This window comes from Salmo salar, chromosome ssa26, assembly GCF_905237065.1.
Source record: "Salmo salar chromosome ssa26, Ssal_v3.1, whole genome shotgun sequence".
NCBI lineage: Eukaryota > Metazoa > Chordata > Actinopteri > Salmoniformes > Salmonidae > Salmo > Salmo salar.
This window is the reverse complement of record NC_059467.1, coordinates 10,708,683-10,721,445: the sequence shown is the minus strand read 5'-3', so window position 1 is coordinate 10,721,445 and position 12,763 is coordinate 10,708,683. Positions and strand designations below refer to the sequence as shown.

At 43.1% G+C, this 12,763-nt stretch overlaps 1 protein-coding gene and 1 long non-coding RNA gene across 6 annotated transcripts in view; one reads left to right on the top strand and one right to left on the bottom strand.

Moving 5' to 3' along the window:
• Nucleotides 1-12,763, top strand: part of LOC106587130 (anoctamin-1) — a 53,566-nt gene that overhangs the window by 31,946 nt on the left and 8,857 nt on the right. For 3 of the 5 annotated variants that reach the window (XR_006762250.1, XM_014175175.2, XM_014175172.2), the window contains exons 8-17: nucleotides 106-161; nucleotides 248-289; nucleotides 3,569-3,633; nucleotides 3,816-3,950; nucleotides 6,704-6,864; nucleotides 8,626-8,708; nucleotides 8,832-8,843; nucleotides 10,142-10,213; nucleotides 11,371-11,445; nucleotides 12,336-12,537. Coding sequence is in view for 4 of the 5 variants with exons in the window: in XM_014175175.2 (XP_014030650.1) it covers nucleotides 106-161; nucleotides 248-289; nucleotides 3,569-3,633; nucleotides 3,816-3,950; nucleotides 6,704-6,864; nucleotides 8,626-8,708; nucleotides 8,832-8,843; nucleotides 10,142-10,213; nucleotides 11,371-11,445; nucleotides 12,336-12,537 (903 nt within the window). In the remaining variant the exon portion in view is untranslated. The remainder of the gene's footprint in view (nucleotides 1-105; nucleotides 162-247; nucleotides 290-3,568; nucleotides 3,634-3,815; nucleotides 3,951-6,703; nucleotides 6,865-8,625; nucleotides 8,709-8,831; nucleotides 8,844-10,141; nucleotides 10,214-11,370; nucleotides 11,446-12,335; nucleotides 12,538-12,763) is intronic. The other 2 variants (XM_014175173.2, XM_014175174.2) reach the window with 2 other exon arrangements.
• LOC106587132 (uncharacterized) lies at nucleotides 8,840-12,473 on the bottom strand. The gene is made up of 2 exons (XR_001324372.2): nucleotides 12,272-12,473; nucleotides 8,840-12,044 (listed from the first exon to the last, which is right to left on the bottom strand). It is a non-coding gene; the product is annotated as an uncharacterized lncRNA (long non-coding RNA).

Below are 12,763 nucleotides of genomic sequence, written 5' to 3'. Positions count from 1 at the left end.
TCTTTCTAGACAGCACTACATGTAGTATGCTGTAGTAGAATATTATTGCTATTGCATGCCTTCTGTTTGATAGTAAATTTGATCTCTTGAAAATGACGATTACAGGAATCACCAGTCTCCTTGGCAACGGTGTTTACACTGCTGCGTACCCTCTTCACGATGTGAGCATATTACCACACATATCAATACCCATGCGAAGCCATGTACTCTGTAACCAGATATCATTGTGTCATTACTTGTCTTGCAGGGGGATGTTGACGGCATGGGGGCGGAGGCCAATGACAGAAAGGTGAGACGAGCAAATCATCGGTCATGTCAATATGCAATCAATGAAACTACAAACCAATCCATTATTTGTGTCACTGTTAGCGATTCTCATAAACCATTTTCTTTTTGTGAGGACAGGAAAGTCTTGTCGATAGCGTCAGAGCATATTGAAAAGGTTAAAGCACAGAATTCAAACGCTTTCTAAACACAAGCCGTCAGCAACGCTGGAGAGGAAAAGCCCCCTTTGGCTTAGATAATAATTATACTGTATGTATTGAAAGTGTCACCACGGCAACAGGCTTAATCCCTTTTTACCATCCTCAAGCATTGTACGACAACCAGTCTGGTCGAATCTAAGCGATTTAAGCCCAGAGCAAAGGAAATCTAAATCCTCAGAGAAATCCTCAATTTCCAAGCTGCCGTACGGCAGTGGTATGTTTTTTCCCACCCATCTGGTGTAGTCCGTGCACAGAGCAAATCGAGTGCTCTGTCACAGAAATGACTTATGTCCTTGAGATGACGACATGATTACATTTCAGAAGCGACGTCGTTATGAGTTGTTCCATGGTTTGTTGTTTTTCCAGTCCTGTGTTCTGTTACGCTAGGCTGGTCTATGATGAGTCACGAGCATCACTAATTTGTCTTGCAAAGTGGGAGCTCTGTTTGGGAACAGACAGGGCCATTTGGGTGGGGGATAGTAACCTACTGAAGCTCTGTTCAGTGATGTGCCATTGGGACTACTGTTCAGTGTTCAGTAAAAAAATAAAATATTTGTGAGGCTCTGATGGCATGACCCCTGGGTGCCCATTTCCCAGCCTGACAGTGATGCCACTTCATTAGTGAAACCTCATGTATGACAGGCAGATGAGTGCAACATGAGACCAACAGTGAAATTCACTTATATTATTTCATGCAGATGCACGCTAGGGACTACTGAGGGGCAATATAAGCGTAATCTAAATAACATTTGATGCGCAAGGATGACCTTGACCTGTCAGACCACAGCAACCTGTCCCTACATGCTGATCCTGGGCCCAGTTGCATAAAACATCTTAAGTGTTTCCCTTAAGTACGAAAGTCCAGAGAGGACATATGAATACAAATAATTCCCTCGTTATCGAGATCACAACTTATTTATCCCATGATCACTACATAACAAAAGTTGTTTTGTGGAGATCACGAGAAACTCTATAAATAGGAGTGGACGTAATGATGATAGACTGTCAGTGTGGCTGGGCGGCAGAGCCCACAGTGGATCGGCGCATGCGTTTTTATTGATTGCTACACTGAGGGATGGTACATTTCATGCTAACATCATGCTTTCATTTGTGTATGGCGCTCATTATCAGTTTATAAGTTAGAATGTTAGCAGGCTAAATGTTCCTTAACTTGACCTAAGAGCTTCTGAGCTTGTGGGGTATTTAAGCCCTGAATGATGCCTGACAGGCAGCTCCGTCTCCCAGGCCGAGTGCCACCCCAAAGACCACAGCCAATCGCATGCAAGCAACAACGCAGATAACTTGGCTGGTCTTGTGAGCGAGCGAGCTATCTAGGTAGTCTTGTTAGCTGGCTAGTATCTCGGGCTCTGCAGTAGTCACATTATTATTATTATGATTATTATGATTATTATTTATTATTATTTAGATTATTTATTTTTTTTACCAGTTTTTCTCCTCAATTTCAATTTTGTCTCATCGTTGTAATGGGCTCGTGAGGCTCGTGGGCTCGTGAGGCGAAGGTTGAGTCATGCGTCCTCCCGCCAAACTGCGCTTCTTAACACCCGCCCACTTAACCCGGAAGCTAGCTGCACCAATGTGTCAGAGGAAACACCATTCAACTGGCGACCGAGGTCAGGCTCCCGGCCCGCCACAAGGAGTCACTAGAGCATGATGAGTCAAGTAAAGCCCCCCCCCCCCGGTCAAACCCTCCCCTAACCCGGACGACGCTGGGCCAATTGTGTGCCTCCCTATGGGACTTCCGATCAAGGCCGGTTGTGACACAGCCCGGGATCGAACCTGGGTCCCCTAGGGAGGCCCAGTAACATTATTTCTGACACCTTTATCGGAATCCCACAGTTCTTACCTTTCTACTAAATGAGGGTAGTATACACGATTATGCATAATTTAGAAAATGCCACCAGAGGGGGTCAGAGTTTAACAGGTTAAGGGTGTTTTATGGTAGTTTGAAGGCATGTACTTTAGAAATAGTATCTGGTTACCATGGAGATGGCCTGATTCAAAGACATCACATTTATTTTGTGAGCTAGCAAAATAGAACTTCTACAATCAAGACAGGATAGCCAAATTGCTTCCGAAGATGATGAACCACATTTCTTGTAGTTATTTCTTTCTCAAATTGTTTCTATTAGTTTCTACTAGCTGTAAAGCTATGGAGTGTGCATCTTCCATTGTTTAGCTAGGTAGCTTAGCTGGTTGATGTTTTCCTATTGTAACCAGGGCAGATAAAAGCAACATTCACCTCCACAAATGCTGTTCACATTGATATCCACACTGAATGAAGCAGTTAAGGGACTTCCATAGGCACCCTTCAATTTTTTACTTAATTTAAGGGGGAATTCACCTTAAAATGTGTTCTGCAACTGACTAAAGTTAAGGAAACTTTAAGGGAAAAGATCAGGGGAAAATAAACTTAAGGGGTTTTATGCAACCAGCCCCTGGGCCTTAATGGCACTGATTTCTTTGGCAAAACTCAGGCTGTAAATATAGCATTGTGATGTCACGTGTGCGCCCTCTCCGGCCTCTAGGTCACCAGGCTGCTCGTTATGGCGCACACCTGTCACCATCGTTACGCACACCTGCGTGTCGTCAGACTCACTTAGACTCCATGACTTCCCTGAATACCTTCCCTATACATGTCACTCCCTTTGGTTCCTTCAAACGAAACATTGTTTCTGTTTGATTACTGTGTGCTGTTAGTGTTTCTTGTTTTTGTATTATGTTCCGTTTATTTTATTAAAACACTCACTCCCTGAACTTGCTTCCCGACTCTCAGCGCACATCGTTACAATTGAGATTACAGCACAGCTGTGACTAGTAATGGCTATGCAATATTTCATAAGGGCTTTGTAATGGGACTGACCTTTTCCTATCAGCATTGTTTAAATTAATAATTTGCATAATGAATTTAAATAATTTATGAGCAAAAACGGACTTTTCCTCTGTTCTATAATGAGACTCAGAAGTAAGATAAGAAGCTATATTAAATGTAGTCTTCCATCATGGTTTTGCCTCTAAGTATTGTTTAATTTAAGATGTTGTTTTACCCGTTATTGTCTCATCAGATCTTGTATGAAGAATGGGCAAGCTACAGTGTCTTCTACAAGTACCAACCAATTGGGTTAATCAGGTGAGAGAATCCTGCTCTAAACTCCAAGACATGATAATGCAGAGACTATATACTATACTGTATTGTAGCAATCAAAAAGACAAAGCATTATATCATTGGCTTGAGTTAATGTTAGTTAATCACCATATCTGAACTGATTCCTGATGTATGTACTCAGTGCTGCTTTCCTTCCTCTCCTGCAGGAAGTACTTTGGGGAGAAGATTGGCCTATACTTTGCCTGGCTGGGGGTTTACACCCAGATGCTGATCCCTGCTGCCATAGTGGGGGTCATAGTGTTCCTGTACGGCTGTGCCACTGTGGACAATGACATTCCCAGGTACACTGACCTCTTACAACTACACCCACAACTACAGTTAAATCCACAACTTACATGGTTAGATTCCGAACGACGTGGAAGCACAAGTGATGGTTTATCAATAACCCAAGAGCTGCTAAACACAGTGTTGTAACAGTTGCCTTGCACAGACATGCTGTGATTTGTTATTTGCTTTTCATTTTGAGTCTGTGCGTTCTTGGTGTTTTTTTCCTGTATGTATCTATAAGCGACCCTACCTGTGTAGGGCCTTCTAACAGTCTGTTGGCCTGAGTTAAGAGACACTGCCAGTTAGGACAGTGTGTCACCTTGGCCATAAACCAATGCTCCTGTGGATTTTGCCGCCACACAGTCTACCTAGAGCAGAACGATTGGGCGGCAGACCCACTTTATGATCACATATCCCATCAGGACATTCCCTATCCTCCTGTAGGTTTTTGCTCCAACCCCAGTAGTAACAAACCTGATTCAGCTAATCAACCAGCTAACTATTAGAATCAGGCGTGCTAGATTAGGGCTGGAGTAAACCTGCAGTACGGTAGCTCTCCAGCGGCCTCGTTTGTCAACCATGCATACATTTCTCACTAGATTCTGGCGTCTGTGGACATTCTAGGATTTGCGTGCTCAACAAGCTGTTGCAAGCAACATATTGTAATGGCTGTTGAAGGGAGTAGACCAAGGCGCAGCGTGTTGAGTGCTCCTATTTGTTTTTATTATACTGACACACTATAAACAAAACAAGAAAACGACAGCCAGCAGTTCTGTCAGGTTAACATGAACTAAACAGAAAATAACCACCCACAAAACACAATGAGAAAACCCCTACATAAATATGCCTCTAATCAGAGGCAATGAGATTCAGCTGCCTCCAATTAGAGACCAACCACAAACAATTCCAACATAGAAACAGAAAAACGAGATATTTAAACATAGAAATAGAATAACATAGATCAAGCCAAAACCCCAAACACACAAAACAAACACCCCCTGCCACGCCCTGACCAAACTACAATAACAAATAACCCCTTTTACTGGTCAGGACGTGACAGTACCCCCCCCCCAAAGGTGCAGACCCCGAAATGCACCTCAAACAAAAAAAACCCCACAAAAACAACCCCAAACTTAAAGGGGGGGACGGGAAGGTGGCCACCGTCAACGACGGTTCTTGTGCTACAACCCCCCCCCTTCCCAATCCTCCCCCCTACGGAGTTGGCTCAGGAGCGGGACGCAGACCCCACTCCACCACAGGCTCACCCCACTTTGGTGGCGCCTCTAGAGCGGGGTCCCTCGCCGCCGGCGCCAGACTGGCGGGCGACTCTGGCTGCGCCGGACTGGCGGGCGACTCTGGCTGCGCCGGACTGGCGGGCGACACTGGCTGTGCCGGACTGGCTCTGGGAGCAGGCACAGGACGCACCAGGCTGGGGAGACACGCAGGAGGCCTTGTCCTTGACCGAGGCACTGGATACCCTGGGCCGTGGAGGCGCACTGGAGGTCTCGAGCTGAGAGCCTGCACAACACGTCCTGGCTGGATGGTGACCTTGGCACGGCACGTGCGGGGCGCAGGCACAGGACGCACTGGGCTGTGCTGACGCACTGGAGACAGTGCGCAGAGCCGGCGCAGGATATCCTGGCCCGAGGAGACGCACTGGAGGTCTGGAGAGTAGGACTGGCCCAATCCTTCCTGGTTGCCTCCACCTGTTCCATGGGAGGCGATCCCTGGTCAGGATGTGACACATATACACGTTTTTATTGATAGTTCACACCCATACTGTATTTCTGCGCTCGTTAATGAGCGTTACAGCCCTACCTGGAAAACACCCTCTATTCATCCTTTATGGTAATAAAAATGCCTTTATTTGCTGTATAATTTGGAGACGTTGAAACTAGACCATGACAGATTATAAAGGAGAGAGCAATGGCAAAGTGGATCACATTTCTGTAAAGGCGTGGGCAGAATGTTTTTGCAGTAGTTTTTTTAAAACCCCCAAAAATTCATGCTGCCTATACCTAGTGCCAAACACTGGCCGCACATTCTACAAGATTGATTTTCTATTGAACAATTTAAAAGTAAATGCTGCCTACAGCCAACACTTCTAATCAAAATACGAATTGCCGTTCAATGTTTTGTTTATCAGTACACGATTGTGTTTCTGTCTCCTACCTTGGTATAGGCTCTGAGATTAAACAGGCCATTGTGTTGAGCTCCTATTGCACAGCAATACTGTCACCTACCCATACTGTCATAGGCTACCGGTCTATTTACTTTCGAGCATGGTTGGCTATTAAATGAGCGACGGAATGGTAGCCTAATATTTGTTGTGCATCAGTAAATAAATGCTGCTATGCCATCTTCTTACCAATGGCAAATGCATCCGTTTTATCATTTAGACCTATGTTTTTATTAGCCTACCAGAATTACTGTTCATCAACCACCTCCATTTCCCAAAATGACAGTATTTGCTTGCAATACAGTTGCTCAACCACTAGAAGTTGTGCGTACGCGTGGTCTGAGATTTGCGTGGAGATACGCACACTTTCCCGTCAAGTTCAACATTTTGATAAATACCAACCTTTTGCGGGAACTGGCGCATGCAAGGTTTAGTCTTTTTTATTTTGTGCACTATTACGTTTTTTTTTATTCCTCATTGCTTTTGGACTCTATAGCCTCTCAAACTGGTAATTGAGTTTATGCTGACCATTCTGGTTAGATCTCTTTAGCTGAGGCTTTCCACTAATGTTCTTCTCCCTCCACTCAGCATGGAGATTTGTGATCCAAGAAACAACATCACCATGTGCCCACTGTGTGACCGCGCTTGTAGCTACTGGAAGCTGAATACCGCATGCGGCACGGCCAGGGCCAGCCATCTTTTTGACAACCCGGCCACCGTCTTCTTCTCCATCTTCATGGCCCTCTGGGGTGAGCCGCCCCTCCCATGTTCTCTACCTCATCTTCTGCCAATAAAACAATGCCATCTGCTACAGACCACAGGACCAGGCAGAGTCCTGTAGAGCAACCTGGTCTCAGAGCCACCCTACTTTTGTTTATGACTTAAATAACCATATGTCTTATGTAACCATACCAAACATAACATGTCATACTAATTTCAGTGTCCCGGATTTACATTTACTATGTTACATCTAGTCTATGAGACCAGGAAGTGCAGGAGCCACAGGAGACCAGTGTCAGTTGCCATTAGAAGATTATGAAAATTAAGATAATGGTTTGGATTGTAGGTTCCTATATTTGGAGGAGATAAGATCGTAACCTGTTTGAGTTTCAGAGATGTTGAGCTTTTTGACTATATTTGAAGTATAAACCCTGGTCCTTTCGCTTTGTCTTTCTCGTACTGTAGTCATTAAGCAGGGGTGGTTATAAAAAAAATACTGCGGCAATTCTGATACTGTTCATTGCAAAATGCGATGATTTTGTCCAATTTGTCACAGATACGCTGAGGGAAAAAGTTTGACATGTGGCTTGATTGAACCATATTATGCGGTAAATGTGCCGTGATTGGTTGAAATTGTCCTCTTTGTTATGCTGTGATCGGTCAGTTTGAATGACATATTACTGCAATGATTTGACTGTTTTATGCGGTAAAAGTGCAGTAATTGGTCAAATTTGCAAGCCCTTGCATAATAGTTTTGAAAACCAAACCTTAGGCAGTAACTAGACCTAGGGTCTGATTTCAATGTTGGACTCTTTTGGCATAAAGCAGGGGCATTCAACCAGGGGTCCGTGGATGTACTGCAGGGGGTCCGCATTTTTCCCAAATGTATTGCTAGCACCAACAGAATAAAGGAATTTTGAATTACATACCTACAGTAGAAAATAGGACAATATCTTATTTCTAATGGTGTCAACTTTATTTCTCAACTCCTAATGTTGAGCAAATAACACTCATTGGAGCCAATTACACTAACTGGAGTATCTGACAGACTTTAGAAAATCATCTGCGAATAGGCTACAGTGTGGCTGCTGGTCAGCTTTCTTGACTTGGATATACATTGTTGCCAACACATGGCTAACCTTTGTTTAAACAGCTGCTCTTAGGAGTTCTGAGTTACCTTTCTAGCTTATGGGCTATGTTAGTTTACACTTTCTCTTCCAATTATGTTGGGAGATCAAAATAATGAATAACTATCTACCAAATCTATACATTTTCATATATTAATTTTCTCCTTGCCATATTAATATAATTTTTTGCTAATGTATGATGGGGGTCCCTGGGCCTCCGGTTTGCCTGGGAGGGGATCCCTGGGCAAGAAAAGGTTGAATACCCCTGGCATAGAGGAACTTCAACATTGGAGATCAGAGGTTATTTTTAATGAGTGCATTTCACAAGTGGCTAGTTTTACATCAATTACCTTTCTAAAACCACTGCAAAAGGTTTTGCCTTCAAACTTTTGGTTTGAATCGTGACGTCCTGGCATGTCTGCCTCGTGGTTTTCTGTCTGAATAGGACCCGCCCTGGATAGAGGTAGTGATGTAGGCAGAGATGTAGTTCCTCTATGCCAAAAGAGTCCATCGTTGAAACCAGACCCTGGTCACTGTTGCCTAGTGTCTGGATTTCGAGACTACGCATAATAAGCCGGCTATTGTTGATTTTGCAAAAACTAATTTTGATCGCAAAAACCTGGAGGGCCTGATTTTAAGGATGGGTTGTGTTTTGTTTCCCAGCTACCATGTTCATGGAGCACTGGAAGAGAAGGCAAATGAGACTCAATTACATCTGGGATTTGACTGGCTTTGAAGAGGAAGAGGTGAGCCTATGCCCTTGTTTTGGACCTGTTTGTCCAATTTGGACATGAACGTCTAATACAATGAAAAATGATTTCTCCTCTTAATCATGTTTTTTATGTTTTATATTATGGTGGTTCCTGAAGCAGGCACACAAGGTTTGAAATTGATTTTATTTATTAACTTAATTTTCTAGCAGCTTTCTCTACAGCTACTGTTACTCAATACTAACCAACTTCCCCCGGCAAGGTTTATATCACTCTCCCTCACTCTGACATTCTTATCTATTTCAGACAGAATTCATGGTATGTTACCAGTAAAAATAAATAATAATAAGGCATTGTTTACATGACCCCCTTTCAAACAGTCCCTTATTTGCCACTTTGAGGGGTGAAGGGGAGGGGTGGAAGTAGCCTAGTGGCGATCTGGCCATAGTTTCAAGTTTCAAAGTTTATTCACCACATGCACAGGATACAACAGGTGTAAAACAGTACAGTGAAATGCTTACTTGTGAACCCTTTCCCAACAGTGTAGTGATGAAAGTAATAATATAGATAACATAAAATAACAAATAAAAACACAAGAAATATGAGAAGATCAAGACAATACTGCAACAATTACTAGGTCTTGAGGCGGAATTTAATGTACCACATTTTTTTTTACCCTTTTTAAATATAAAGAAGACGTAGTATAAAGGTGTTTTTTTGTTGTCTAGATATGGAAGGAATATCTGTTCTCTCTTTTTGTCTCTCTCTCACTAAGGTGCTTCTTAACATCCCCTGTCCTTTAAAAAAAAAACTGTTTAGTCACTAGGAAGCACCTACTGATGTTAGCAGAGTTGACAGTTGTTTCCCTCATACCTGCCTTACCACCAGGGCGTCTGGTAAACTGTGCTTCATGACTGCCTGCCCCGGTTCTCCCTCGGCTCTTTGCATGTCAGAGATGGTTAAAACGCACTTGCTTAGCCTTCTCCGTTTCTGTCTGCTCGCACAGTTATGGGCTTGTTTCTGTTACATATCAAATGACTGCAGTGACTGTTTATGTTTACTGGTAGATGGGGTAAGGTTGTTAAGTAGACAGGCAAGATAATGAATATAACATGTAGAGGTATTCTAATGGGTCTCCTAATCAATATGAGGGTGAAGTAAACAGTTCCAAATGCATGAATGCCAAACCCATTTTTGAAGGCCTGCATCCCCTCTTACAGATACTGTACTCCTAACATTGTTCTGTCACACATTTCCTCCTGTATGCTAGAAATGTTGGTGGTGTACCCCGCCGCACTGCGCTGAAACACTTAGCGGATGACGAGTTTTGTTGTGTGGGTGTTGCTATGTACTTGACAACTGGTTAAAAACGCCATTTGACCTGGATGATGTCAGTTCCTCCGTTTTGAGTCAAATGTGTCGATACCGCTAGACGAGCTTGTTTATTAATGTGCATCTGTCCGCTCTAGGACCACCATAGGGCTGAGTATGAGATCCAAGTCATGCAGAAGACCCTGAAGAAACAGGATATGTATCCCAAGGTAGGCATTTTCCTATCACTCATGTGCCTCTTGGTGGGCTGTCAAACAACACACATATTATTACATTATTTATTTCAGTCTATGTATGCATCCATGCATAGAATAAATTATTGAAGATTATTTATGGTGTTCAGTGTTTCTCTGTCTATTATTTTGCTGCATCAAGTGTCTGTTGTGCTGGTGCTCTTGACTTATAGTGCCAGAGATGGGGACTGGAACCATCCTAATGGAAGCACACAGACTGCTTCACCTCTCTCTCTCTCTCTCTCTCTCTCTCTCTCCCTCTTGTCTCTGGGCGACATTTCCTATTCGCGAACACACATGCACTATGAGTAAAGGCACCGTTGCGTAACACGTGGCGTTTGTCGCCTCCACTTTTTGTTCTCTCGTGAACTGCACCATTGTAAAGTTATCGTCACAGTCCAAAACTTTATTCAATGTCACCGAAGAATGCCAACCTAAAGTTGGACTCTTATATAGATTGCCTCAATTCTACTGCCACTGTCTCCACATGCACGTCTCATCTTTTTTATTTTACCTTTATTTAACTAGGCAAGTCAGTTAAGAACAAATTCTTATTTTCAGTGACGGCCTAGGAACAGTGGGCTAACTGCCTTGCTCAGGGGCAGAACAACAGATTTGTACCTTGTTAGCTCGGGGATTTGAACTTGCAATCTTTCGGTTACTAGCAGTCTATAGTAAGCTGAACAACCTTCACTGTCTCTATTTACTCCTGCATAACAGCACATGTTGGATATCAACACATGCTAGGGTGGTTGTTTGTCTGGCTTCCTCTGAACTGCATCTCGTGCATGTCAGCTCCTTTCTCGTCAGACGACGAAGGGGTCATCACATTCCCTTTCTCATCTGGAAACACGGTCTGAAGTCGCTGACCCTCTTTTTATTTTAGTATTTATGTTGTTTTTTTTTAGACACATTGAGATGCGATTTGACTGCACAGTTTCGTGTCCAGGAGCTCAGATTATGTGTGCTTGGTTGGAGCGGTGTTAGTCCGCTCGGGGCGAGCGTCGCCCTGTCTTGTTTGGAAATGGCTGTCAGCATAAGCAATCACGGCTGAGGACACAAATCGCTGTCAGATAGTTGTTTCGGTTTGCTCCTATTTCTCACCTGATTATGTATTAATTACTCTGTTTCAGGATAAAAAAGTGAAACTGACGTGTACAGACCGTGCACCAGCATATATGATGGGACTTTTCCTAATGCTTTTTATGGTAAGTTGATGTGCCCAAGGCCCACACAGCATGTTAGTCTGTGGTATTAGATCCAGGGATGTCACTAGGATCGGGCTTTCAGGGATTTAGCCCTGAATGATTTTGGGTTAGCCCCAAGTCTTTTGCGCTGCTGCGATGGTGTAAAAAAAAAAAAAAAAAGTAAACTGAATGCGTCGCTTAGTTCGTAGAGCCGGAGGTTACGTGAATTTCCCAAAGTCATCCAACCGTTATAATAAACGTAAAGCATTTGCCGTGTGTGGTCAACTAGATGGTAATTTCAGCACCATTTTGATTGGGACATTGGCGTTGTGCTGCCTTGAGACAAGCACAGGAACTCGTCTTCATAAATCAATGTCTGATTTTTGTTTTCACTGAATCTCCATTTGTATATTTGGTTACACAATTAGGCTGGGAAACTTTAGCTAAGTTGAAGTGAGTGCTCATGATCATTAGTCTAGCAATTGAAAGCAATGCAGATCTTCTGGACACACACACAATTAGGCCTACAGGTAACTGCCAAAATAATGGAAACACTTCAGTAAATGAGGGATACAAAGTATTTTGAAAGCAGCTGTGGACAAGTCCAGTCCTGGAGTGTCCTGACAAAAGGAAACAAAAATATTTAGGTTGACTTCATCCAGTGTCCAGAAAAATGTATTTGCATGGTATGCAAATATGTGCATGTTTAATTAGATATAGCCTAATTTCCATATTTTAACACAATATTTCAGAAACATTTTAATACAAAAAAAGTATTTAATTTGTGTTTACATTCAACTGGTAGAAGTTGATTTGTGATATGATTAAGATAAAAAAATATATATACCTTATTAGGGTGCCTTTAACCTTTGACTTCATGAGCTGTTTTTCTTCTCTTGTCTCCTCTGCAGATTGGTGTGACCTTTGCTGTAGTGTTCGGGGTCATCCTGTACAGAATCTCCATCAAGGCTGCCTTACACATGAGCTCCAATCCCACGGCTCGCTCCAACATCCGGGCAACTGTCAAGGGCACCGCTGCTGTCATCAACCTGGTGATTATCATCATCATGGATGAGGTCTACGGTGCCATAGCTCGCTGGCTCACCGTTCTTGGTTAGTCCCTCAAATATGAAAAGGAGGCTGTGGTCACACAACTGTACCATATTAGCAAAGCTCTCCCTGTGTTAGACCTTGCAGTCCATCTGGGAGTGCTACCTGTATTGACTGTATTTACCAATTTTATTTTACTACATTTGTAACTACTTTTTGGTGTTGGCAACAAAAGCTACAGTTCTGGATTATAACCCCCTTGACCACTGAAACCTCTTCAGTTCTTTAT